At 45.0% G+C, this 25,814-nt stretch overlaps 2 protein-coding genes across 3 annotated transcripts; one reads left to right on the forward strand and one right to left on the reverse strand.

Moving 5' to 3' along the window:
* Window positions 1–188: 188 nt before the first annotated feature.
* Window positions 189–6,862, reverse strand: RPS18 (ribosomal protein S18). The gene is made up of 6 exons (XM_044255502.1): window positions 6,804–6,862; window positions 6,234–6,332; window positions 802–888; window positions 617–718; window positions 436–527; window positions 189–307 (listed from the first exon to the last, which is right to left on the reverse strand). The coding sequence occupies exons 1-6, from the start codon at window positions 6,804–6,806 to the stop codon at window positions 232–234; spliced, it is 459 nt and encodes a 152-aa protein (XP_044111437.1). The 5' UTR covers window positions 6,807–6,862; the 3' UTR covers window positions 189–231.
* A 151-nt stretch (window positions 6,863–7,013) lies between these two features.
* Window positions 7,014–24,464, forward strand: VPS52 (VPS52 subunit of GARP complex). Of its 2 annotated transcripts, XM_044255477.1 has the most exons (21): window positions 7,014–7,048; window positions 7,172–7,337; window positions 8,189–8,273; window positions 8,423–8,475; window positions 8,660–8,735; window positions 8,927–8,994; window positions 9,298–9,473; window positions 9,860–10,010; window positions 10,301–10,401; window positions 10,528–10,660; window positions 10,802–10,859; window positions 11,206–11,339; window positions 11,807–11,962; window positions 12,429–12,547; window positions 12,960–13,083; window positions 13,378–13,473; window positions 13,589–13,696; window positions 13,921–13,986; window positions 23,145–23,256; window positions 23,463–23,581; window positions 23,784–24,464. In XM_044255477.1, the coding sequence occupies exons 2-21, from the start codon at window positions 7,248–7,250 to the stop codon at window positions 23,928–23,930; spliced, it is 2,172 nt and encodes a 723-aa protein (XP_044111412.1). In that variant the 5' UTR covers window positions 7,014–7,048; window positions 7,172–7,247; the 3' UTR covers window positions 23,931–24,464. The 2 variants fall into 2 exon arrangements, with proteins under 2 accessions (XP_044111412.1, XP_044111413.1); XM_044255478.1 differs by lacking the exons at window positions 7,014–7,048; window positions 7,172–7,337 and adding an exon at window positions 7,399–7,527.
* The last annotated feature ends 1,350 nt before the right edge of the window (window positions 24,465–25,814 follow it).

Genomic DNA, 25,814 nt, shown 5'->3' on the forward strand with positions numbered 1-25,814 from the left:
TGCCTCAGATAGGGCAGGGAGTGGCACTACCACTGGGCTTTGCTTTAGCCCAGGGGTAGGGAGGTGGAGCTGGTTCGGATACCCGAGGAAGCCATCAACCAAGAGTTAAACCACCCACAGGGCCCAGCGAGGCAGCTTTCCCTATCAGGGTCCCCAGAAGAATGCAGAGCACCACACAGAAGGAAGCCTTAGGTGTATAAACTATTTTATTAACAGACAAGGCCTACAGATTTATTTCTTCTTGGACACACCCACGGTGCGGCCCCGGCGCCCTGTGGTCTTGGTGTGCTGGCCTCGGACACGAAGTCTGCAGGTGAGAAAACAGAAGGGTCACAGGTTACACACAATGCGAAGGAAATGTCTGGAAAGAGAAGACACAGCATGACAAATCTCTGCGACTCTAGGGACAGAGAGTTGACTCCCACCCCTACTCACCCCCAAAAGTGGCGCAGCCCTCTGTGGGCCCTGATCTTCTTCAGTCTCTCCAGGTCTTCACGGAGTTTGTTGTCCAGGCCATTGGCCAGAACCTGGATTTGGAAGAGAGGGTGAGGAATGTTTTACCCACAAACCTCCTACAACTAATTCTAACTGGACACCCTGCCATCTCAATACACACCTGGCTGTACTTTCCATCCTTCACATCCTTTTGTCTGTTCAAAAACCAGTCTGGGATCTTATATTGGCGAGGGTTCTGCATAATGGTGATCACACGTTCCACCTGGCAGACAGGACAAAGGTCAGATACAGAGGGCTTCCCTTCGATGGCAGGCCCAACCCACTGCCCCCCTTCCTTGTCCTCACCTCATCCTCAGTGAGCTCTCCGGCTCTCTTGGTGAGATCGATGTCTGCTTTCCTCAACACCACATGAGCGTATCTTCGCCCCACACCCTAAAGAGAGGTTTTGGAAATTTGGGATTAAGTCTGAGTTTCTTGGGTTCCCTTTAATAGTGGGGCTCCACTATACAAAAAGCACACAAAGGTCAGCAACCACCCAGTGCGTTATTACTTTTCTAGATACAAAACCTAACCATTAAATAGGAGGAAATTAATTTTTTTTCCCAGGGACAGGCCTGAGAAAAAGAATCCTTGCACAATGTTCAGCATATATAGCTGTCAAAGACACTGTAGCAGCACCCAAGAGCAGTACCTTCTAGTCTTTGCCTTGTGGAGAACCAAAGGGTTGGTTCTCTCAAAGCTAACAGAGCACCAATAGCAAGACTAGGGGCTTCTGGGTTAACATGGTTGGATCAAGAGGTAGGACTGTGGTGCTCTGGGTCTATAAGGGTCCTTATTCTTTGGGCAGTTCACCCCATCACAATCATCAGTTTCCCAAGATCACAAACTTGGATTCTGTCAGTGCCCACAGATGACCAGGCCTCAGGGAGCTAAGCACCCAAACCAAACTGAAAAGACCCAATGCTTACACTGGTAGCACTGTATCAACACCAACACCAGTACTCCTTGGCACCTAAACTCATGAAGCAAACATGTGAATAGTGAAGGATGATGGACTGGGTTGAATAGTGCCCAACCCCCACCACATATGTCTAACTACAATCCCAGAAATGTGACTTTAGAAATCTGGCCATTCCAAATATAATTAATGAAAATGAGGTTACACTAGATTAAGGCAGGCCCTGAATCCAATGCCTGGTATCCTTATAAAAAGAGAGGACATGGGGCGCCTGCGTGGCTCAGTGGGTTAAAGCCTCTGCCTTCAGCTCAGGTCATGATCCCAGTGTCCTGGGATCAAGCCCCGCATCAGGCTCTCTGCTGGGCAGGGAACCTGCTTGCCTTCCTCTCTGCCTATCTGTGATCTCTGTCTGTCAAATAAATAAATAAATAAAGTCTTTTTTTAAAAAAAGAGAGAGAGAGAGAAGGGGGACAAAGTCGAAGGCCAAGTGATAGGAGAAGTGACACAGCTAAGGAAAACAAAGGAGTGCTGGCAACCACCGCAACCACCAGAAGACAGGATTCCTAGAGCCTTCAGAGGGAGCATGGCTCTGCCGACACCTTGATTTTGGATGTTTGGCCTCCACAACTATGGGAGTAAGTTTTCATTGTTTTAAGCCAACAAGTCTGTGGTGACTGTTCTCAGTAACCCCACAAAATGAAGAGAGGTGTTTTCCTCTCTGTAAGAAGTGATCTAGGGGAGCATCTAGATCAGTTAAATGTCTACCTTCAACTCAGGTGGTTATCTTCTGGTTCTATGATCAATACGACATAAAGCCCCCTGACCATCTGGGAGACTGCTTTTCTCTCTCCCTCTGCCCCCTACCCCGCCATTTGTGTATGCTCTTGCTCATTATCAATATGGTTTAAAAAAAAAAAATGACCTAGAAAATCAAGTTATCACATTGACTCAGAAGAGATTAAGGTCTTGGAAGCCTGCTTCTCCCTCTCCCATCCTCCTACTTGGGTTCCCTCTCTAACATGTCTGTCAAATGACTAAATAAAATCTAAAACAACAAAAAAAAAATGAAACAAAACCCACACAACCGTCCAGAAATTAAGGTCTAAATCTCTCTCAAATTTTAATATTTATAGTTAACAGTTATGTCTGAGATTTACTTTTAAATGATAGGGAAGAATATAGATGAAACAAGAGTCCAAATTTTTGCTATATGGTATTTCACAGGGGTAATTTTCTTCCTTCTAACTTCCTAATGTAGAAATTTTTCCTTAAAAACGTTTTTAAAGAGTTGCTGTAAGGTTTTTTTTAAAAAAAGTAGGCTCCAATCTGTACCCCAGTGTTTATAGCAGCAATGGCCATGGTCGCCAAACTGTGGAAAGAACCAAGATGCCGGGACGCCTGGGTGGCTCAGTTGGTTGGACGACTGCCTCCGGCTCAGGGCGTGATCCTGGAGTACCGGGATCAAGTCCCACATCAGGCTCCCAGCTCCATGGGGAGTCTGCTTTGCTCTCTGACCTTCTCCTCGCTCATGCTCTCTCTAATAAATAAATAAAATCTTTTAAAAAAAAAAAAAAAAAAAAAAGAACCAAGATGCCCTACAGCGGATGAATGGATAAGGAAGATGTGGTCCATATACACTATGGAGTATTATGCCTCCATCAGAAAAGATGAATACCCAACTTTTCTATCAACATGGATGGGACTGAGATTATGCTGAGTGAAATAAGTCAGGCAGAGAGTCAATTATCATATGGTTTCACTTATTTGTAGAGCATAACAAATAACATGGAGGACATAGGGAGATGGAGAGAAGGGAGTTGAGGGAAATTGGAATGGGAGATGAACCATAAGACACTATGGACTGTGAAAAACCACCTGAGGGTTTTGAAGGGGCAGGGGGTGGGAAGTTAGGGGAGCCAGGTGGTGGTTATTATGGAGGGCACGTACTGCATGGGTGTGGTGCAAAATCAATGAATACTGTTATGCTGAAAAGAAATAAAAAATAAAGTAAAAATTACTGTACTAAATTTAACATAAAATAAAGCTTAAAAAAAAAAAAAAAGTCAGCTCCATACCCAGCATGGAGTCCAAGGAGGTGGGGGGTGGGTAGGGCTTGAATTCATGACTCTTGAGACTAAGACTTGAACTGAGATGAAGGGAAAAGATGCTTAACTGACACATACACCCGAGTGCCCCTGGCCAAATTTTTGATAGCCTTGTTTGCAGGCTGGTATTGACTAGCCAACTTTCTACATTAGATCCCTTTTCTCTTCCAAGGAGACCACCCCTGTTTTCTCCATCCAGAAGAGTTAAGTATAGTCAGGGGACCATCACTCATTATTTGTTGTCCAAGGGCCTAGAACGTTATGAGTTGACACCAACTTAATATTAATCTTGGAAAGTATTTAACAGTGTTACTCATGGGACAGGACACAAATTCCTCCTGAGCAAGGACTCTGCTTAGGAGGTTCCTCCCAGCGATTACACCCAATCCCAACCCCTTCCTCCCAGGTTTCCAAATAACCCTCAGTATCACCCTGATTTAGAGGAAGGGCAGAAGACCAGCCAACCTTAAAGAATATCCTTAGTAAAAGTCTACAAGTAGAAACAAAACAATTAGGAAGGGATCATGGAATAGAATTTTATAGGGTCTGTATTACCTCTCAATATCCTCTTCTGCTGCCAACATCCACTCCATTCTTCATCCGTCTCCAGCCAATTAATCCCACTTACTACTTCTTTAGCCACATCTTTGGAAAAATCCTTCCCCATACCCAGCTCCCCACACCATACTTTCTTCCACTTTCCAAGTATTACCCCTCCATTCTGGACCGCCTCCTTTTTAAGCTTGGTTCTCTTACCAGAGGAAGAGCTAGCTGCATTTGCTAGCTATCCACACAATTAGCAAAAATCTCTGTAACATCTTTCTCTAATAATAACCTTTCCCAGTGATAAGCAAAGTATCAGGATCCCTAAGAGACTTACTACAAAGTTCACAAAGTACCTTGAAGTCCTTTGATTAAATTGTTCTAAGTGGACTACAAAGGCTATGGCACATATTTAAAGAAAAGTAAATACAAAATCAGTTAAGAGGCAAAGACAAAGGGTTTAACACAAGGATCCCATTAACCATGACCATCTTTTATACAAGCACACCTTGTTTAACTGCACTGTGCAGATATCCTGGTTTGTTTACAAGCTGAAAGCTTGTGGCAAATCCTGTGTCAAACAAGTCTATCAACACCATTTTCCCAACAGCGTTTGCTCTCTTGTGCCTGTGTCACATTTTGGTAATTCTCACAGTATTTCAAACCTTTTTATTATTATGTTACAGTGAGGTGTGATCATGATTCCTTGAAAGCTCATGATGATTCACATTTTTCAGCAATATTTTTAAATTAAGGTATGTACATTTTTTAAAAAAAGCATTACTACACATTAAATATTAATTACAGTGTAAATATAACTTGCATACACACTGGGAAATCAAAATATTCGACTCACTTTATTGCCTGGAACTGAACCTGCCATATAGACTTTTGAGATAAGCCCGTCTGTATTCACTATCCCACTTTAGCTTCACAGCAACCCTTAAAAAGGTACCAGTAGATTTTTTCCTAGTTTCATGTAATTAACAAAAGGAAGCAATCTTTTTATTTACTGTTTAGGAACAAACGAAAGCCGTACCTCCTGCAATATAACACGAAAAACTGAAAGAATCTGATCTTGTCAACCAAACAAGGATATACAGTTTTGATGGAGTAAGTTATCTATGCAATATTTACGTTTTTTAAAAATTCTTTGAAACCAGGCTACAGTATCCCTGGATCCATTCCCTTACACTGCATGAGCATCTATGATGCGCCAGAAGCTGGGGACTATGAACAAGACAGGACTGTCCCTCCCCCAACGGTGTCCACATACTGGCAACACATTCAGCCATATCCACAATTACACGGACAAATAAAAAAACGGTAGAACAATATCCCCAACTGGAAGGCCAGTTCGTTAGGTTGGTGAAAAGAAAACACATCCAAGCTTGTGTTCATCGACCTAATACGTACAATGAGCCAAATATTGGTTCCCATCAACTGGAAATGCATTTTATCACTTCTGACATTGGAATAAATGCCCCGCTCACCATGTAGTGTTACCCCTTCCACTTCCCAATTATAGGTTTCTTCACACTTGGCAATCTTTGGGCATTTCCACCCCCTCCATGTACAATTACACAATTTCTAAGGGCATAAAAATTTCACAGGAAGGGTTACTATTATGATGCCTTGCTATAGGGGGCAGAAACCAAACTTAGAATGAACCTCACAAAATGACCATGGCTGATGGTCCAGTAAATTCTAGCGAATTCTAGTAGAGACAACCCACTCCCCATTCCCTAGGAGAGAAGTATCTTGGCCTGAACTGACTGGCTTTCATTATTTACCTTTTAGGGAAAATGTGGTAAGTGGTTAAGGGAAATAAAGTCACTCTTTTAACCATTCCCTTTTTTTTTTTTTTTAAAGACTTTATTTGACAGAGAGAGAGGGATCACAAGTAGGCAGAGAGGGGGAAGGAAGCAGGCTCCCCGCTGAGCAGAGAGCCCAATGCGGGGCTCCATCCCAGGACCCTGAGACCATGACCTGAACGGAAGGCAGAGGCTTAACCCACTGAGTCACCCAGGCACCCCACTTTTAACCATTCTTTATTTTACCCAGCAGCTAAGGTGATCTGGTTGGGACAGGTTTCCTCAACCCTGCCTCACTTACAGCTGTCTTAACAAACCCAGTTTCATTTTTGTGCTCCATTCCTTACCCTACTTTACCTTAATTGCAGTGATGGCGAAGGCTATTTTCCGCCGCCCATCGATATTAGTGTTGAGTACTCGCAAAATGTGCTGGAACTTCTCAGGGATCACTAGAGACTGACAGAGACAGGGCGAGAAATCAGGCACTGTCAACTGCCATCAGACAGGAACGTCAAGCTTTATCATACAGGGGGGAACCACCCACACCCACCCCCCAACTTGTTTTCTCACAACAAACTCCTCAGTCCTGCACGCAGAACCTAAAGTGTTCGGGCTCAGGAAAACGCAACCACTGCGAGGGGGCAAATTTTCCGCCCATTCCCAAGAGTACACTCTGAGTGGCGGAGACTTGAGGTCAGCATTCACGCCCAAGACTTTACGGGCTTTCGAGCGCCCGGAGAGCCACTCTTCCTCTGGCCCACACTTCCCAGACCCGGGGGTCTTCAGTCCTTCCTTCCCAGGGTTGTGTCTCAAAGATCCACACAGAAAGTTGCAAATCCCCAGAATAGGGTACTTCAAGCCCCCCAACAGCACACTGTCCGTATCCCGGTTCCGATGTCGCGGGATCCCCGTACCGGTTAATCTTACCATGGCGGCGGCCTCAGCGGCGGCGTGTAGGCCTCCTGTGGAAGAGAGAACGGAAGTGACGTTGTGGCCTTATATAGCCAGCAGGCGGAAAAGGCGGAGCTATCATGAGAAGCGCTTCCGGAAACCGCTGGTGCCGGAGCCAATTCCACTTCGGAGAATCTCTATTTGTAGTCGCGACTTCCGGTGAGGTCTCTTTTTTTACAGTTCGTAAAATTCTTGAGAGAGAAAGCAGCAAAGGTTCCCGGGTGAGATTGTGCTTAAGACGTCCAATTCCCATTTGTAGCTGGGTGAAGTGTTTAAGCCGAAAAGGAAAGGCTAGAGTCAAACAACTTAATTCAAATATCTGGGAACGTTTTCGCGCCCTGCAGGACTCTCTAGGATTTGTTGGTCCCTGAGGGCCGGACTCACAGCGACTGACAGCTGCCGGAAGTGAGGCTGCGCGGAATGGCCGCTGCTGCGACCATGGCGGCTGCAGCCCGAGAGCTGATGCTGCGAGCCGGGGCCTCAGATATGGAGGAGGAGGAGGGCCCGCTGGTGAGAACGCGGGACTATTTCTCTTGCGGAGTCTTGTCCGATGGCCCTCGCGTCAGAAAGGACTGGGCTGGGTTTAGGCGCAAAGGTGGGGGCGCGGCTGATACTGGTGATGGCTACCTGTGTGGCTTTGCAGATTCCGAATTGGGATAGGGCCTGAGGCTGAGCGGAAATCAGAATGACCGAGAGTCAGGTACCAGGGGCATAATTTCAGTTAACTTCCGGATTTGGGGGCAGAATAAAGAAGCAGTGTAGTGTAAAAATTAAGAACATGACCTATAGTCAGATTGCCTGGGTTCTAATTCCACCTTTGCCTCTTGCCCGCTCTGTGTCTTTGGGCAAGTTAGCCAACTTCTTTGTGTCATACTTTCCACGCTGTAAGATGAAGGAAATAATACTTAACCGTGTAGATTATTGGTTATGATTAGATGAATGAGTGTATGAAAGATGGCACCTGGCACGCGGGGAAACGTTTTTAGCAGACATTTCTGGAAGGGCTGGTGATCCCTACAGGGATTGTGATGAAACACCTAAGATAGCAGGAGTCTGGGTATCCTGTATTCAGCTGTGAGCTTTGCTCTGTTCTCTACAACTCCTGATTTTCCTCATTGGGACACCTCTACTCTCTTGGTGGCATGAGAGTCTCTGTCATATTCCCTACCCAGAAGCCCCAGCTAGCAGATTGGGTACAATGTGAGACTCTTGGAATTTTTTGACTCGGTACCTATGTCTCCCAGTAAAAGCCCAGCCTGTTCCCACCTTTCTCCCACTCTCTAAAGGTTTGTGGATTATCCCATTATATTTGTTCTCTCTCTCTTTTCCTTGTCCTTTCCCATTAACTTGTCCCTCTCCAGGGGAGTGGTCCTGGTCTTCAGGAGCCGTTACAACTTGGAGAATTGGACATCTCTTCTGATGAATTCATCCTGGATGAAGTGGATGGTAAGTGATGGCACGAGGTGGATGCAGACTGCTTATGATTTGAGAGGCTTGGTGGCTGGAAGTAGTAAGGCAGGGATTGGTGTACAGATGTTCATTTGGGGGAGAGAGCGCTGTGGAGCTGGACCCTTATGATAAACTTCTATTTCCAGTTCACATTCAGGCAAATCTGGAGGATGAGTTAGTAAAGGAAGCTCTTAAAACGGTGAGGTTTTCTGCTATACTAATCTGCCCCCCCACTTACCCTCCCCTCAAAGAAGAAAAAAAGGAAACAGTTTCTTGCTTTTAAAATATTACCCTGGTGTCTCACCCTCTAGTTCTTTGTTATTCTGTCTCAGTGTCTCTTCACTGTGGCTTTCTCCTAACCTGTCGTGTTTATGTTCTCTCAGGGTGTGGATCTCCGTCACTATTCAAAGCAGGTTGAGCTGGAGCTACAGCAGATAGAGCAGAAATCCATCCGGGATTGTATCCTCCAGTAGAGAAAAAGGGTGATGTTATTAAAATGGGTATTTTTGTGGAGCATGGTGCAGAAAGCCCAGAGGGGCTGAAATCTTCTCTCTGAGGTTTCTGTCATTGCAGGGAAAAATTGGAGTGGTCCTGCAGGTCTGAGAATCTCCCAACTTTATGGTGAGGCCCCTTGACTTTTTGTGGGTCAGATATCCAAGAGAGTGAGAACATAGCATCTCTGCACAACCAGATCACAGCCTGTGATGCTGTTCTTGAGGTTAGTCACCATGACCTGTGACTCCTAATAACCGTGAACCAGATCATGGCCTCTCTTGTCATTCTTTAGGTCATCAGCCTCAGGTGGGGATAGTTAGATTCACTTTCAGGATGACCTCAGCAGCCTTTTTTGGTTGTTACTGTCCTACTAATATTATTTGCCAGTGACCTTTGGGGTACCTCCTTACCTATCACCTGCTACTCTCTTGGACTGATACTGAAGACTTCACCAGTAAACTTAGGTGGCCCCTTTGTCCCCTGGCAACTCTGTGGCACTCCAGCAACATCTTCTGTCCTCCCCCAGCGCATGGAGCAGATGTTGGGAGCTTTTCAGAGTGACCTCAGCTCGATCAGCTCTGAGATCCGGACACTGCAGGAACAATCAGGAGCCATGAACATTCGGCTTCGAAACCGCCAGGCAGTTCGGGGAAAACTGGGGGAACTTGTTGATGGTCTGATTGTACCCTCTGCTCTGATCACGTGAGTTGTCAGTTGAAGAGTCACAATGTCTGTAGTGGGTACATGGGCTAGGGTGACCTCCTGTACTTACCACATCAGTTTCTGGCTTCAGGTCATCAGGTGCCTTCCAGAAACTTGATGGGTGGGTTGACGACTCAACCTTGATGCATGCTTTAGGCATCCAAGATTAGGGATATCCAGGGTTGGGTGTTAAATTGGAGGTTTCAAGGCTTACGGGCATGGGACAGCGGGGAGGTTTCAGGAACAAGAAAATTTGTACACGTATCCTGACTATATGATTAGTATAAGAGGGGAGAGGTGATAGTCTGGATAGAAGAGATGGGATTTGGGATTTAGTGATGTCCAGATCTTCCTCCTGACCCCCACCACCCAACCCTACTACCCAGGGCAATTCTGGAGGCGCCAGTGACAGAGCCCAGGTTCCTGGAGCAGCTGCAGGAGCTAGATGCCAAGGCAGCTGCAGTTCGAGAGCAGGAGGCTAGAGGGACAGCGGCCTGTGCCGATGTCAGAGGCATACTCGACCGGCTCCGGGTCAAGGTGAGGGGTGGGGATGATACCCTAGAGATTACTAGAACCAGCATCCCTGACACCTTCAACCTGGGTTTCCCTGGCAGTCCTCACTGTAGCCCGTCCCCAAGAACTTCACCCTGCCTTACCTGGCAAAGCTCATCTTCATGTCTCTAGGTTCCCCTCAAAAATTTCGGAAATACTGAAGAGTTGTTCTCCACCCTCCATCCCCCTATATTTAACATGTGGCACTTGCCCCACTGTTTCTCAAAGTCATAAGGTTGCAGCTTCATGCCCTGTATCTGATCCCCCCCGTCTAGGCTGTGACGAAGATCCGAGAGTTCATCCTGCAGAAGATTTATTCCTTCAGAAAACCAATGACCAACTATCAGATCCCCCAGACAGCACTGCTGAAGTACAGGTCACTGCCCGAAGGAAGGGCTGGAGAGGCTCTTAAGTTGTTGAGCCGCCCAGAGTAGTGTCTGCTTCCCGGCGGGGGGGGGGGCAGTGGGGAGACTGACTTGTCCCTGGTGCCCACCCCACCCAGGTTCTTCTATCAGTTTCTGCTGGGTAATGAACGAGCAACAGCGAAGGAGATCAGGGATGAGTATGTGGAAACACTGAGCAAGATCTACCTGTCCTACTATCGCTCTTACCTGGGGCGGCTCATGAAGGTGCAGGTGAGGCCAGAGAGAGAGACCTTTGGAGGCACATGGGCTGGGAAGAGGGACCACCCCTGGTCAAGTCTGGATGGTGGAAAAAAATTTTTATCACACTGTGGGAAGAGGCAGTTACCAGTTCTCTCTTTTCTTTTTTCCTAGTACGAGGAAGTCGCTGAGAAGGATGATCTAATGGGTGTAGAAGATACAGCCAAGAAAGATATCCTAGAGCTGAGAAGTCCACCTTCTAGTCCTTGACAGTGAGGACTGCAGTGCCTCAAAGACACTGCTTTTTGCCTTTTTCTCTGGGACTGAAGCCTTCTAGAATGTGATAAAGGCTATGGCCCCCCTCCCCAGAAAAAGGCACATGTCTTTTTGACACATGATGTCAGGGAGGGTAGAAGGTCTCTGAAGCCTATTCCCAGGTGTCAGGGGGAGTGTGGCCCTGGTACTGGGAAGGAGGGACATCTAGGCTGTGTCTGGCTGTCTGTAGTCCCAGAAGGTACTGAGCCTCTGAGTCTGTCACGGTTGTGATCTTACTGTTTTCCCTGACTCTGACCCTTCACGATTCTTCTCGAAGCCTTCCCTCCGCAGCAGGAACACCATCTTCACCCTGGGGACCCGTGGTTCTGTCATCTCCCCCACTGAACTGGAAGCCCCCATCTTGGTGCCCCACACTGCCCAGCGGGGAGAACAGAGGGTAGGAGAGGGAACAAGAGTCTGTCATGGGGGGACACTGAGCATGGATGGGGGAGACCAGATCTGTGGGCAAAACTTCCCGGCCTGCAGTCCCCTGTATCAGTCCCCTTAGAACTGGGAATGACCTTCTTGGGTCACTCAGGTGTTCTGTGTTGTAAAGAGGCTTGAGACCATTGACTTGAGGACAGATAGAGGGAGAGCCTGGCTGAGGGGAGTGTCAAGAGGCAGGTTGTGGAGGTGGATGGCACAGTGACAGCAGGTGGGGGTGGGCTCTTCTCTTGTGCCCCTCGTCGCCCTCCCCCCTTCAGTACCCATTCAGGTTGCTCCATCACAGCCTGCACTTGGGTTAGATGGGAAGGGCCTCCTGAGCTCTCATTACCCAGGCTCATTGATTTTTCCATTAATATCTATAGAGTCAGCATTGGGGTCCATCCCTTCTACTTCTCTTCTTCACCTCTCCCATCCTAGTATCCATTCGAGGCCCTCTTCCGCAGCCAGCACTACGCTCTCCTAGACAATTCCTGCCGTGAATACCTTTTCATCTGTGAATTCTTTGTTGTGTCTGGCTCGGCTGCACATGACCTCTTCCATGCTGTCATGGGTCGCACACTCAGCATGACTCTGGTAAGATTCCCTAGCTCCTGTGCTCTTGGATCCCTTTGTCTTCAGTCCTCTGCAGCACCCTAGTGGGGTCATAACTCTGGTGGTACTGAAACCAGGACCCCCTTGTTCTAAAATGTCTAAGCCTTGGACTCACAGAGTGTATGAAACCCTCAAAGCTTGGGGGTCCCTGAGGCTATCCCTGCTATTGACCCACACCGAGGTAGTAGCATCTAAAAACTAAGGGACCCCGAAGTGGTGCTCAGCCCTGACTTCTGCTGTGATGGGCTTGGGATCATGGATTCTGATGAGCGAGCAACAAGACTACCTGAGTGGCCCAGTGAACAGGGAAAGAGGGGGCATTTCCTGAGAGCTCACTCCGCTCCCTTCCAGAGCTGCATCCCCAGAGGAACACATGCATTTGTCTGTAGCCACTGGGAGCGACAGAGTAACAAACATCCTTTTCCAATACTCTGTCCCTGAATCATAGAAACACCTGGAGTCCTATCTCACAGACTGCTATGATGCCATTGCTGTTTTTCTCTGTATCCACATCGTCCTCCGGTTCCGCAACATTGCAGCGAAGAGGGATGTTCCTGCCCTGGACAGGTCACTGAGCTCTGGTCCTTGATGCTCCACTGTCCTTGAACCCTTGGTCTTACATGACCCTTCCCTGACCCTTGGGCTGCTACTGAGACAACACCCTGACTCTTCCTCCCATTGATCTGCCTGGGGACAGTTCTGGTTTCTGACTCACCTTGCATACCAGTCCTGTCTCCCCAGCCCTCAGCTGTTAATTGGGTTCCCCCACAGAAACCTGCCACCGTTCCCCCACATTTCTTTTTGGCCTTTTAAGTTTTTATTTTAATTCCAGTTAGCTAAAATACAGTGTTCTAGTTGGTTCAGGTGTATGATAACAGTGATTTGGCTATTCCGTGTGTCACCTAGTGCTTATCATGACCCCCCCCCCCCGCATACACATTTCTTGCCAGCTGATCTCTGATTCTGATTAAGCCTGCAGGTACTGGGAGCAGGTGCTTGCCTTGCTGTGGCCACGGTTTGAGCTGATCCTGGAGATGAATGTCCAGAGTGTCCGAAGCACTGACCCTCAGCGCCTCGGGGGGCTGGATACTCGGCCCCACTATGTGAGAGAGGGCAGGGGTAACAAAAGGGCTCCTGAAAGGCAGGGTTCTTAGCTTTGCTGTGGGGGTTGGCCAGGTTCCCAGTTGTGCTGTGGGCCTGGCTGGATCCTGGGGCACAATGTGTATGGGGGGCAGTCTAGGAGTGTGTGTGAATTCAGGGTGAATCGGGCACCGTTGGTTAGCGGGATTGGGAGTGGGAGTCACAGAGGCTGAGTGGCCAGCTCCTAGGGACTTGGGCAGCTGTGTTGGTTGGGCCAGGGGGCCAGTGTGATTTTCTTCCCACTTTCTCTCCCCCAGATTACACGCCGATACGCAGAGTTCTCATCTGCTCTTGTCAGCATCAATCAGACTATTCCCAATGAACGGACAATGCAGCTGCTGGGACAGCTACAGGTGAGCATGGGCAGGACAGACTTCCCAGTGGCAGGGCTGCCAAGGTGGCCTGGAGTGTGAGCAGGGCCATGTACTCCTGCCTCTTCGTGTCACCTCTTCCTTCTGGCTTTTCCAGGTTGAAGTGGAGAATTTTGTCCTCCGAGTGGCTGCTGAGTTCTCCTCAAGGAAGGAACAGCTTGTGTTTCTGATCAACAACTACGACATGATGCTGGGCGTGCTGATGGTACAGACGCCGCGTCTCCCTTCCTTCCTACCCAGAGGGTTTGGCTTCCCCCAATGCTCTGGTGGCTCTGGAAGGACAGAGATGGTGTTGGTCTTGTCCCATGTATTATTCTTGGTGTCTGGCCCGTTGCCCAGCCAAGTACAGTAAATGTGGCAGGAAGGGGATATCCTGAAGTGACGGGCTGCTTCTCCCCACACTTGAGATTTCCCTTTGTCCTCCTTTAGGAGCGGGCTGCAGATGACAGCAAGGAAGTTGAGAGTTTCCAGCAACTGCTCAATGCTCGGACGCAGGTAGGGGGGTGAGGAAGAGGAGAGGGACAGTCTTCTGTGCTATTTTCAGTCCTGTGTGTGTGTGTGTGTAGGGAATGGCAGTTAAAGGGCTTCAGGTACACAGGATTGGAACTATTGGTCTGTTTTATTTTTTTTGTATTTTTTTAAATGATATACATGCCCCTGAAGCTCCTGCGTACCTTGGCGATAACCAGCATCAAACAATGAGTTCTTCCTCAGCCTATTCGTTTCCTTGCCTGTCATGCTTTTAAATCCCTCCTTAACCTAAATATTGTGTTTACCATGCTCTTGCTTTTAAAAACACAGCTTTAAGTATGGCAAAACAATAATAACTTAGTTTTATTTATTTACTTCTAAAGTTTTTATTATGTATTTATTTACTTTTTAAATTTTTTATTTATTTTTAAAATTTATTATTATTTTTTAATATTTCATTTATTTATTTGACAGAGAGAAAGATCATAAGCAGGCAGAGAGGCAGGCAGAAAGAGGGGGAAGCAGGCTCCTCGCTGCGCAGAGAGCCCGATGCAGGGCTCAGTCCCAGGACCCCGAGATCATGACCTGAGTCAAAGGCAGAGGCTTAATGCATTGAGCCACCCAACCACCCTTATTTAACTTTTTTTAAGTAGTCTCCATGTCCAACATGGGGCTCAAACTTGTGACCCCAATATCAAGAATCACAGGCTCTACCCACTGAGCCAGCCAGGCACCCCCATTTAGTTTTATTTTTGAGTGACATGAAAACAATCACAGGATTTTTTTCATGCATAGTTTTTCTTTTTTTCTTTTTAAAGATTTTTTATTTATTCATTTGATAGAGATACAGCAAGAGAATGAACACAAGCAGGGGGAGTGGGAAAGAGAGAAGCAGGCTTCCTGCCAGGCAGAGAGCTGAATGTGAGGCTCAGTCCTAGGACCCTGGGATTGTGACCTGGGCTGAAGGCAGACTCTTTAACAACTGAGCCACCCAGGCGCCCCATCATGCATAGTTTTCCAACATGTTTTCCAATATGATATGTCATATTATGATATATAATTCCAGCTTACTCCTTTTCACTTTATATAATTTTATGTTGTGTGAATATAATGTATTCTTCAGGTGGACCTTTGGATTATTTCTAGTTTTTTGTTTTTTATTTTTTTATTTATTTATTTTTTTTTAAAAAAAAGATTTATTTATTTATTTATTTGACAGACAGAGATCACAAGTAGGCAGAGAGGTAGGCAGAGAGAGAGGAAGGGAAGCAGGCTCCCCACTGAGCAGAGAGCCTGATGCGGGGCTCGATCCTAGGACCCTGGGATCATGACCTGAGCTGAAGGCAGAGACTTTAACCCACTGAGCCACCCGGGCAGTCCTATTTCTAGTTTTTTGCTACTGTGAGAATTGTTTTGTGAACAATTACATTTTTTAGTGTGTGTAGATGGAGATAAGTTTTACAAAAATTTCTCTTGGAAGTAGGCTTTTGCTTATTGCTTATAAGGTTTGTCAGCATTCAGCTTTATGAGACACTGCCAAATTGTTTTCCTAAATGTGTACCAGTTTTTTTCCTTACCAGTGATGTGTAAGAATTCTCTCTGAGCAACATTTTCTCTAACGCATTAGTATTATCAGACTATCTTTGCCATTCTGGTAGGTATCTTTTTGGGGGTCTTTATTTGCATTTTCCTGATTACTAATGAGATTGAGCATCATTCCAAATGTTCAAAAGTCATACAATTTTTTCTTTTCCATAAGATATCTGTCATAGTATTTGACCTTTTTAAAATTGGGCTATTTGTGTATTTCTTTATGATTTATAAGAGTTTTTTGTATGTTCTACTTATGAAACCAGTCTTTTGAGTATATAGGTTGCAGATATCTTTCAGTGCTTTATCTTTTTATTTATTTACTTATTTTTATGTTGTTTTCTGGTGGAAAAATTCTTAATATGATTGACTTTACTGATTTCTTCTTGATACTTCTGTCTCATTTAAGAAATCTCATATTATCACAAGGTCAGAAAAATATTATACTACATTTTCTTCTTAATGTTATAGAATTTTGCTTTTTTACATTTAAGCTCCTAGAATTGATTTTGAATATGATGTGAGTAGGAATCTAATATAATATTTTATATATAGATTATGTTGGACACAGAACCATTTATAGGAAATCCCTCTCTTTCTCCACTTGATCTGCAGTGTGCCTCTGTCATGTGAAAATCTATAAAGATATGTGTCTTGCCTCTGTTCTATTCCACTGATCAACTTGTCTGACCTGTAGCTTAGTTTTAGTTATTATGCCTTATAATTACTCAAATTCTACCTTTTTCAGGAGTATCTTATTATTGGCCTCTTGATTTTTCATATAAATTTTATTGTGAGCTTGTAAGTTTTTACATTGAAAAAACTTTAAGGATTTTGATTGGAAGTGCATTGATCAATTTGGATCAGTTTGGAAGAATGGATAGTTTATGATATTGAAAATTCTCATCCATGAGCATGGGCTTCCCATTTTTTAAGATATTCTGTAATGTTTGTTGATAACCTTTTATAATTTTCAGCACAAAGACATCACAAATCTTTTGTCAGAGTTATTCCTAGGCAGGTTCAATATGCAGATTTCATCCTCCTAGGAGTAAATAAAACTTCTCCAGTCCTTTGCCTTTAATTTCTTGTATCTTTGATCTCATACTCTTCTACCTAGGATCTCTTTGACAGTGTTGAGAAGTTGAATAGAAGGGTTATAGGAAGAATTCCTATCCTGTTCCTGATTTTAAAAGGAATGCTTTCATCACTGCCCCATTAGGAGTAATGCTGCTGTGATTGTTTTCGTAGGTGCCTTGTATCTGGTCAAGAAAACTCTTCTCAATCCCTAGTGTGCTAGGAGTTGTTACTATAGTTATTCCTATTAGAATAAATCCACATTTATTTAGGAATAGTTACTAGGAATACTAGGAATTACTAGGAATAATTGCTACTTATTTTCTTTCTAATTGTTCACACTTTCTGATCTATTCTTTTGGAATTTGTCCTTTAAGTAAACTGTTGATACTTAAGTATTATCATTTTAGAGAGAAATTTTCTTGTTGTTTGAACTACAGAGTGGAAATGCTATTGGTTTTTGTTTATCAACCATATAGCTATCTACCTCCTTAATTTACTATTTCTTTTTTTTTAATGTTTTTTTTTTTTTAAAGATTTTTTATTTATTTATGTGACAGACAGAGATTACAAGCAGGCAGAGAAACAGGCAGAGAGAGGGAAGGAAGCAGGCTCCCCGCTGAGCAGGGAGCCCGATGCGGGGCTCGATCCCAGGACTCTGAGATCATGACCTGAGCCGAAGGCAGCGGCTTAACCCACTGAGCCACCCAGGCACCCCTAATTTACTATTTCTAATAACATTTCTGGAGATTTGTATGTGTGTGTTTCTATGTAGGCATGACAATTTTAGTTCTAACTTTCTAATCCTTAAGTCTTTAATTTCTTATGTATTTATTCTCTTACTGTCCTTGATGGTACCTCCAGCACAAAGTTGAATAGTTGAGTCGAAATGATGATGGTGAGAAACCTTCTCTTTTCCTAATTTTAAAAGGAATGCTTTCATCATTTCCCCAGTAAGAGGAATATTGTTGTTTTATAGCTACCCTTTCTCAGGTTAAGAAAATTCCTTTCAATCCCTAGTATGCCAGGAGTTATTACCTATCAGTAATTCATTTTTTAAAATTCAAGTATAATTAATGTACAGTGTTATGTTAGCAGGTATACAATATGATGATTCAACAATTGTATACATTTCTTCAGTGCTCAAGATAAGTGTACTCTTAATCCCCTTTATCTATTTCACCCATCCTCCACCTACCTGCTCTGGCAACCACCAGTTTGCTCTCTGTATTTAAGAGATTTTTGGTTTGTCTCTCATTTTACTTTTTTTGTTTTGTTTCTTAAATTCCACACATAAGTGAAATCATGTGATATTTGTCTTTCTCTGACTGACTTACTTAGCATAATACCTTCTAGATTCATCATGTCATTGCAGATGTCAAGATCTCATTTATTTTTATGGCTAATACTCCATTGTCTATGCATACCACGTCTTTGTTCATCCATCAACGGACATTTCGGTTGTTTCCATATCTTGGCTATTGCAAATAAGGCTGCAGTAAACATGGGGTTGCATATGTCTTTTCAGATTAGTGTTTTTGTTTTCTTTGGGTCAATACTCAGTAATAGAATAACTGAATCATACGGTCATTCTGTTTTTAATTTTTTGAGGAACCTCCATACTGTTTGCCACAGCGCCTGCACAGTTTGCTTTCCCGCTACCAGTGCTGAGGGTTCCTTTCCCTCCACATCCTCGCCAGCAGTTAGTACTCAATTCCTAGAATGCCAAGAGTTATTATTTATTAAAATCATTGAATTTTTAATTAGAGTGTGTTTTTCTGTAATAGTTGAGGTAATTATATGGTTTTGTTCTTTATTAATTTTATGGTTTATAACTTGTAGATTTTAGAATGTAAAATCATTCTGGATTTGGTCTAATTCATTTAGAATTTTTCCTTATTTGTGCATAGGTGGTATTGGCCATTGGCTATTCGTTTCTTATAGTATCCTCATATGGTTTTGGTACCAAAGTCATACTGGCTTTGGAGAAGGAGGTGGAAAGGAAGTATTTTGTTTTCTTTGTTTCTATTCTGAAAGAGTTAAGATTAAAATGATCTCTTCCTTGAGAGGTTTCATAGAACTTGCCAGCAAAAACATCCCTGAAGATTTTAAACAATGGAATTCCCTCAGATTACTGCTTTTATTGAATTTTGCAGGTTTGAATATGTAGCATTTTTAAAATAATTTAGTTCTAAAATAATAATAAAAATAAAATAATTTAGTTCTAAGAATTTGCAGTTATTTCTTCTTCAATCCATGAGATTTTTTTGGAGGACTGTTTTAAAATTCCCAAAAGTAGATTTCTTATTTATCTTTTTGTTGTCTAATGTCTAATTTAATTGCATTGTGGATGGATAACGGGGTTTTTTGGTTTTGATTTTTGGAAATTTGTTTAGATTCACTGGTGGCCTAGTTACGTGATCAACGTTTGTAAATGTTCCATGTGTTTGAGAAGAATTTGTATTCTGTAATTGCTAAGTGTGGAGAGCCAAGCTTTTTAGTTGTATTGTTCACATTATCTACATCAAAATATCTACTGATTATTTTTGTGTGTGCTTGGCTTATTAATAGTTGAGAGAGATGTTTTGAAATTTATAGATTTGTCACTTTTTCAAAAAACTTCAGTTCTATCAACTTTTGCTTTATATAGTTTCCATTTATTTTATCTAAATTCCTAAAAGGTTAGAATCCTTAGATCTTACTGGTGACTTGAAATATTTGTCACGAGATAGTGACCCACTTTAGCCCTAATAATTTTGTCTTAAAGCCCGTTTGTTACGTCTGATACTAACATAGCTCTGTCAGCTTTAGCTTGGTTAATATTTGCCTTTTAATTGATCTCCATTCTTCTACTTTCAGCCTTTTTATGTTTTCACATTTTAAGTCTTCAATAAATAGCATGTAGCTGAAATTTTTAAAAAATTGGGTTGTCTGCCTTTTAATTTGTGATTTAATCTGTTTATTTTTATGATGATTAGTGTTACATTTGGACTTTTTTTTTTTTAAAGATTTTATTTATTTATTTATTTGACAGACAGAGATTACAAGTAGACAGAGAGGCAGTCAGAGAGAGGAGGAAGCAGGCTCCCCGCTGAGCAGAGAGCCCGATGCGGGACTCAATCCCAGGACCCTGAGATCATGACCTGAGCCGAAGGCAGAGGCCTTAACCCATTCAGCCACCCAGGCGCCCCATCTTTTCCTTTTTTTTAAGATTTATGTTTTTGGGGGCGCCTGGGTGGCTCAGTGGGTTAAGGCCGCTGCCTTTGGCTCAGGTCATGATCTCAGGGTCCTGGGATCGAGTCCCGCATCGGGCTCTCTGCTCAGCGGGAAGCCTGCTTCCTCCTCTCTCTCTCTCTCTGCCTGCCTCTCTGCCTACTTGTGATCTCTCTCTGTCAAATAAATAAATAAAATCTTTAAAAAAAAAAAAAGATTTATGTTTTTGTGGGGCACCTGGGTGGCTCAGTGGGTTAAGGCCTCTGCCTTCAGCTTGGGTCATGATCTCACGGTCCTGGGATCAAGCCCCACATCTGGCTTTTTGCTCAGCGGGGAGCCTGCTTCCCCCTCTCTCTCTGCCTGCCTCTCTGCCTACTTGTGATCTCTGTCTGTCAAATAAATTTTAAAAATCTTAAAAAAGAAAAGATTTATTTTTTTGTTTTGAGAGAGAGAGTGAGAGCACACAAGCAGGAGGGGCAGAGGGAGAAGGAGAGAGAATCTCAAGCAGATTACACGCTAAGCATGGAGCCAGCTGCAGGGCTTGATCTCACCACCCTGAGCTCACGACCTGAGCCAGAGTCAAGAGTAGGATGTTTTCTTTTCTTTTTTTTTTTTTTTAAGAGTTGGATGTTAACCAACTGTGCCACCCAGGCGCCCCTGCTATCTTAAGGTTTCTGTTTGTCCTGTGTGTGTTGTACCTTTTGCCTTTGTTTTTCTTACACGTGTTTTTTTTCTGTTTGGATTTCGTATTCCCTTCTTCTAGAATTTGCCCTTTAACTTCTTTGCATATTTAGCTTAGCATTTAAACTTAATATTTAACTGCTCTCCCAAGCAATACGTAGACTTTAAAACATTGAAAATACTTTAGTGCTCTAGTTGTTCCTCCCCCTTCTGCCTTCTGTGCTAATTATTGACCAGTATTTTATTTCTGTTCTACTTGTTTAAGATTTTATTTATTTATTTGAAAAAGAGAGTAGCATAGTGGACCCCCTCAGGTGCCATCACAGATCTTCAATCAGTAACTACTGATTTATTTCATCTCTGTCAGCACCCATTGCTCATCCTCCTGTGCCTGCCCCCCAGTTTTTTTTTTTTTTAATTTTATTAATTTGACAGAGAAAGAGCACAAGCAGAGGGAGGGGCAGAGGGAGAGGGAGAAGTAGGCTCCCTGCTGAGCAGGGAGTCTGACGTGGGGCTCAATCCCAGGACCCTGGGATCATGACCTGAGCCGAAGGCAGACGCTTAAAGGACTGAGCCACCCATGCTCCCCGCCCCCATTTATTTTGAATTAAATCTTCAATTCAATTAAATCTTCAATCTTACATCGTCACTTCCATCTGTATCAGAATGTGTTTTAAAAACCACAACATAGGGGCACCTGGGTAGCTCAGTGGGTTAAAGCCTCTGCCTTCAGCTCAGGTCATGATCCCAGAGTCCTGGGATCGAGTCCCGCATCAGGCTCTCTGCTCAGTGGGGAGCCTGCCTCCCCCCCCCCCGTCTCTGCCTGCCTCTCTGCCTACTTGTGATCTCAGTCTGTCAAATAAATAAAGAATATATTTAAAAAAAATAAAAATAAAAAATAAAAACCACAAGATAATATTACAACTTAAAAAAAAAATATCTCACTTAAAAGAGCTAGTGCTCAGATTTCCCCAGTTATCCCTTAAATGATTTTTTATGGTTCAAATCAGCACCCATGTATGGTCCATACATATGTGTCTTTATAATCTATAGAGTGCATCTTTGCTCCCCTTGTCTGCAATTTATCTGTGGAAGAAACTGAGTCACTGAGTCATTTGTCATGTAGAATAAAGTATAGTCTGGATTTTGCGGATCACATTCTGTGATGTGGTTAAATGCTGTTTCTTTTTTCTAATTAATGTGTGGCTAGAGGGAAAGGCTCGATCAGATTGCAGTTAGGGTCTTTATTTTCCAGGATAATTGAGAGCTAGTGGTGTGTACTTCCATCAGGGGCACAGAATGTCTTCTTGGTTCCTTTTCTGTCAGTAGCCATCTGCTCACTGCCCACATCCCATGAATTAGATTTTCATACTTCTCAGTGTCATCATTCTTCAGGTATTTCTAATATGCTGTTTAACCTATTGACTTTTTAAAGTTAAAAAAATTTAAAATTTTTAAGTCCTTTCTTTTTTTTTTTTATTATAAATTTCTATTTATTTATTTGATAGAGAGAAATCACAAGTAGGCAGAGAGGCAGGCAGAGAGAGAGGGGGAAGCAGGCTCCCCGCTGAGCAGAGAGCCCGACACGGGGCTTGATCCCAGGACCCCGAGATCACGACCCGAGCCGAAGGCAGAGGCTTAAACCACTGAGCCACCTTTCTTAAAAATTTAATTTTGTTTCACGTCTGTCCATTCCTAATCTTGTTGACTCATCATCTTTGTGTCTAATTTTTAATTCCCTGAATGTTTCATACAGAATGTACAACCGCTATGTATCTGACAGTTCTGATGTTGGCAGTCTTTGGAGGTCTAAGTCCATTGCTTATTGTCTCCTGCCTCTCATAGTAGTTTCCTTTCTTATGGGTCTGACAGTCTTTGAGATCATTGCTTGTTTGTTTGTTTTTTTAATTTAAAGATTTTATATATTTATTTGACAGACAGAGGTCACAAGTAGGCAGAGAGGCAGGCAGAGAGAGAGAGGAGGAAGCAGGCTCCCCGCTGAGCAGAGAGCCCAATGTGGGGCTCGATCCCAGGATCGTGGTGGGATCATGACCTGAACCAAAGGCAGAGGCTTTAACCCACTGACCCACGCAGGCGCCCCTCATTGCTTGGTTTTAATCAGGGGGAGTCATATGGGCCTAAGATGGGATTAAGGATATTTTTTTCTGTCGAGAGGATTTGCCTCTGCTTATGCGGTAGCTGAGAGATGCAGTCCACCGCCATCTACATCAGCACGCCTTTGAGGCTCTTGTGAGAGACCCAGGCTCTGCTTCTCTACTTGAGTCTGGCATCAGGCTCGGTCTCCAGATAGCAGAGTTGCCATGGCCACTTGCCTTCTGGCGGCTCTGCTTTGCCCAGCTCCCCACCCCTCTGGTTTTGGCCCTGATCCCACTTTCTCCTTACTCTGCACCCAGTCCAAGTTTAGTTTTTTGGCTTTTGTTTTTGAAGCGGGAGTAGTCCTTGGAGATTTCCCTACCTCTTGTGAGACCAGTGGTGTCTTAAAGTATATAATTTGCTCTGGGAGTATTCTGGAACCTGGTCAGTCATGATGCCACAAGTGGGAAAATCTGTTGACACCAGGACACTTGACTGTGTGTGTGTGTGTGTGTTTATTTCTACAGGAATTCATTGAAGAGTTATTGTCTCCCCCTTTTGGGGGTCTGGTGGCATTTGTGAAGGAAGCTGAGGCTTTGATTGAGCGTGGACAGGCTGAGCGACTTCGAGGGGAAGAAGGTATGAGGATGATGTGGTAGTGGTGGGGTCAGTGGTAGGGGGAGTGGAAAAGAAAAATGAGAGGATGCAAATTCCACGGTGGGGTGTGTAGAGCAGGCTAATGGGGTCGGGTGGTGAGGAGGGCTGTGCCTTGCGGAGGACTTAGGGGCCAAAGATCACCTAGCCAAGTCCTCCTCTGACACCCTCTCTTTTCCTCCTGCCATCAGCCCGGGTTACTCAGCTGATCCGTGGCTTTGGTAGTTCCTGGAAATCATCAGTGGAGTCTCTGAGTCAGGATGTAATGCGGAGTTTCACCAACTTCAGAAATGGAACCAGTATCATCCAGGTGACTTGCAGCTCCCAGGCCTCCCTCCTCCCACCCCCAGCCCCTGTTACTAGTGGCTTTCCCTGGGCTCAGCATCATCCGGGTGACCCTTGATCTTCAATATCCAGCATGCCTAAAGTTCTGGATGAGCCCTAGCCAGATTCCCAACATCATCTCTAGCACCACCCCACAGCTTGACTCTTGCATGACTTTGTCTGCCCAGGGAGCTTTGACCCAGCTGATCCAGCTCTATCATCGCTTCCACCGGGTGCTCTCTCAGCCCCAGCTCCGCGCTCTGCCTGCCCGGGCTGAGCTCATCAACATTCATCACCTTATGGTGGAGCTCAAGAAGCACAAGCCCAACTTCTGATGTGCCGGACCCTGGGACCCAATGGCCTTCTCTAATGGACTTCTGGATGCTGTCCCAGCCTCTTCGTCACCTGGGGTTTTCTAACCAGTTTTCCGCGTGCCTCCCAGGTCCTTGACATGCCTCACCCTGCCTTCATTCTCTGGACCCTGCCTCATGAGGATAAGCTGGATCCCCTTGTTTTTAGGCTCCCAGGACCACTTCCCCCCGGGTTCCAAAACAGTCTTTATCATTTTCCCAATTTCATCACTCTTCCCCCCCACACACCCAGATTCTCTTCCCCCAGTAAAACCTTCAGTGTCTCAGTCTCTGGTTTACTCAACTCTTGTCACCATGTCCTGAGGCACAGAGCCTCAACTCTTGGACTTGATGGCAAGGCAAGTCATTGATTTTTTTCTTCTACTCAGTGATTTCTTTTCTGTAGCTTTTTGACCTAAGATCTCAGAAACTTGAACACTAACCAATCCGATTCCTCTTGGCTTGAGAGTTACTCCAAGGCCAGTCGGCAGAAAACAATAAATATTTAATATGATATAACACTCTTCTCCCATCTCCTTCCTCCCTCCCTCCTGGGCCTTGAGGGGGGGGCCCCATTTCTGCTCCAGGGTCACCTTTCTGCTGTGGCTACCTCCTGGGCTTACCTCCTGGTGAGTGTCCAGAAGGGAGAGGTACAGAAAGTAACCTTTAACCTAAAGTAACCTTTAACCTCTGCCTGCTTCAGGGCAAAGAAGTGGCTGTGTTGGTTTCAGGGAGGGGACTAATTCATGAGTAACCAGCCTGATGGAGGAAGTGATGGCAAGTGCCTCAAAATAAAAATAAATTATATGCACACACATACATATATACTGCTGTCTTGGCTCCCCAACACGGGCTTTCCTTGCATCCCTACCCCCAAGCTGACCCTGGCACTGTCCCTTCTCCTTCAACATCAGCTCTTAGTTCCTTTGGTTGTGGCTGGCACCACCCTTGCAGGGGTAGGGCAGGGGCAATGATAGGACAGGTTTCCAGAGTGCCTATTTCATACATTTCTGTGTGTAACTTGGAGCACCTGTACACCTCATTTGAACTAAGACTGTAGACCCGAGAGACATGGAGGCGCCTTTAAGTTTTAAAGAGTAAGGCGCAGGCAGTCTGGAGAAAATGGTAATTTGGAGATATTTCCTTCTCTTCCGGCCTGAGCATTCCTTCCCAGGCCCCAGCGAGTTAGGGAAGGAAAATGAATTCTACCCCCTGCTTGGGCCCTTTGGATACAGGCCCAGCCGCAGAGTCAGGGAGGGGAAGGATCCTCAAAACCTCCACGTGTTTGCCAAGCGCTGGATCCCCGACCCGCGAGCGCATTGAAGAGGGAGGTGGGCGCATTGAAGAGGGAGGTGGGCGCGTCGGGAGGGGGAATTGAAACGGTCCTGGCCAGCAAGTTCCTCCGATTGGCTGCCGGGGGGCGGGGACGTGGCAGGAGGGGCCTTTTTCTGCTCCCGCCTTCCTTGGGTTCCGCCCATCTCCGAGAGGCGCGCTCTGATTGGAAGCCAGACCTCGGAGCCACTTCCTCGGCTTTGCTGGCCTGGGCCGAAGTGCGGGGGGGGTGGGGTGGGTAACTGTGGGCGGCTCTTGATTGGCCCAGACGCCTCAGGGGCGGAACCGAGGCAGTGTCCTTAACTGACCTCAGCCGGCGCCACCGCTCCTCACACCCTGCTCTCGGCGTCCTTCCAGTGTTACCCTGCCTGACTCTGCCCTAGACGTTCCCTGAGGCCTGCTGCATGCTAAGTGGTGGGGTGCTAGGCTCCGAGGGCCGCCAGTTCGCCCCGGGAATCCTCTGTCTTTCTGTCCCTCTGTGCCTTCCTATGGTGCTCATCATTCCTCGCCCAGCTACACCCTCCCCCAGTTCTAGTT

The sequence above is a fragment of the Neovison vison genome, chromosome 1, assembly GCF_020171115.1.
Source record: "Neovison vison isolate M4711 chromosome 1, ASM_NN_V1, whole genome shotgun sequence".
In the NCBI taxonomy this organism is placed as follows: Eukaryota; Metazoa; Chordata; class Mammalia; order Carnivora; family Mustelidae; genus Neogale; species Neogale vison.

Excerpts from the sequence above, each read along its gene's own strand:
- RPS18 (XM_044255502.1), bottom strand. Across the intron at positions 719-801 it reads GAGAGCTCACTGAGGATGAG|GTGGAACGTGTGATCACCAT; the intron begins GTGAGGACAAGG and ends CCTGTCTGCCAG. Across the intron at positions 308-435 it reads GGGCTGCGCCACTTTTGGGG|ACTTCGTGTCCGAGGCCAGC; the intron begins GTGAGTAGGGGT and ends TCTCACCTGCAG.
- VPS52 (XM_044255477.1), top strand. The coding sequence starts at position 7,248 with ATGGCCGCTGCTGCGACCATGGCGGCTGCAGCCCGAGAGCTGATGCTG. Across the intron at positions 10,661-10,801 it reads GGCGGCTCATGAAGGTGCAG|TACGAGGAAGTCGCTGAGAA; the intron begins GTGAGGCCAGAG and ends CTTTTTTCCTAG. Across the intron at positions 12,548-12,959 it reads GATGTTCCTGCCCTGGACAG|GTACTGGGAGCAGGTGCTTG; the intron begins GTCACTGAGCTC and ends TTAAGCCTGCAG.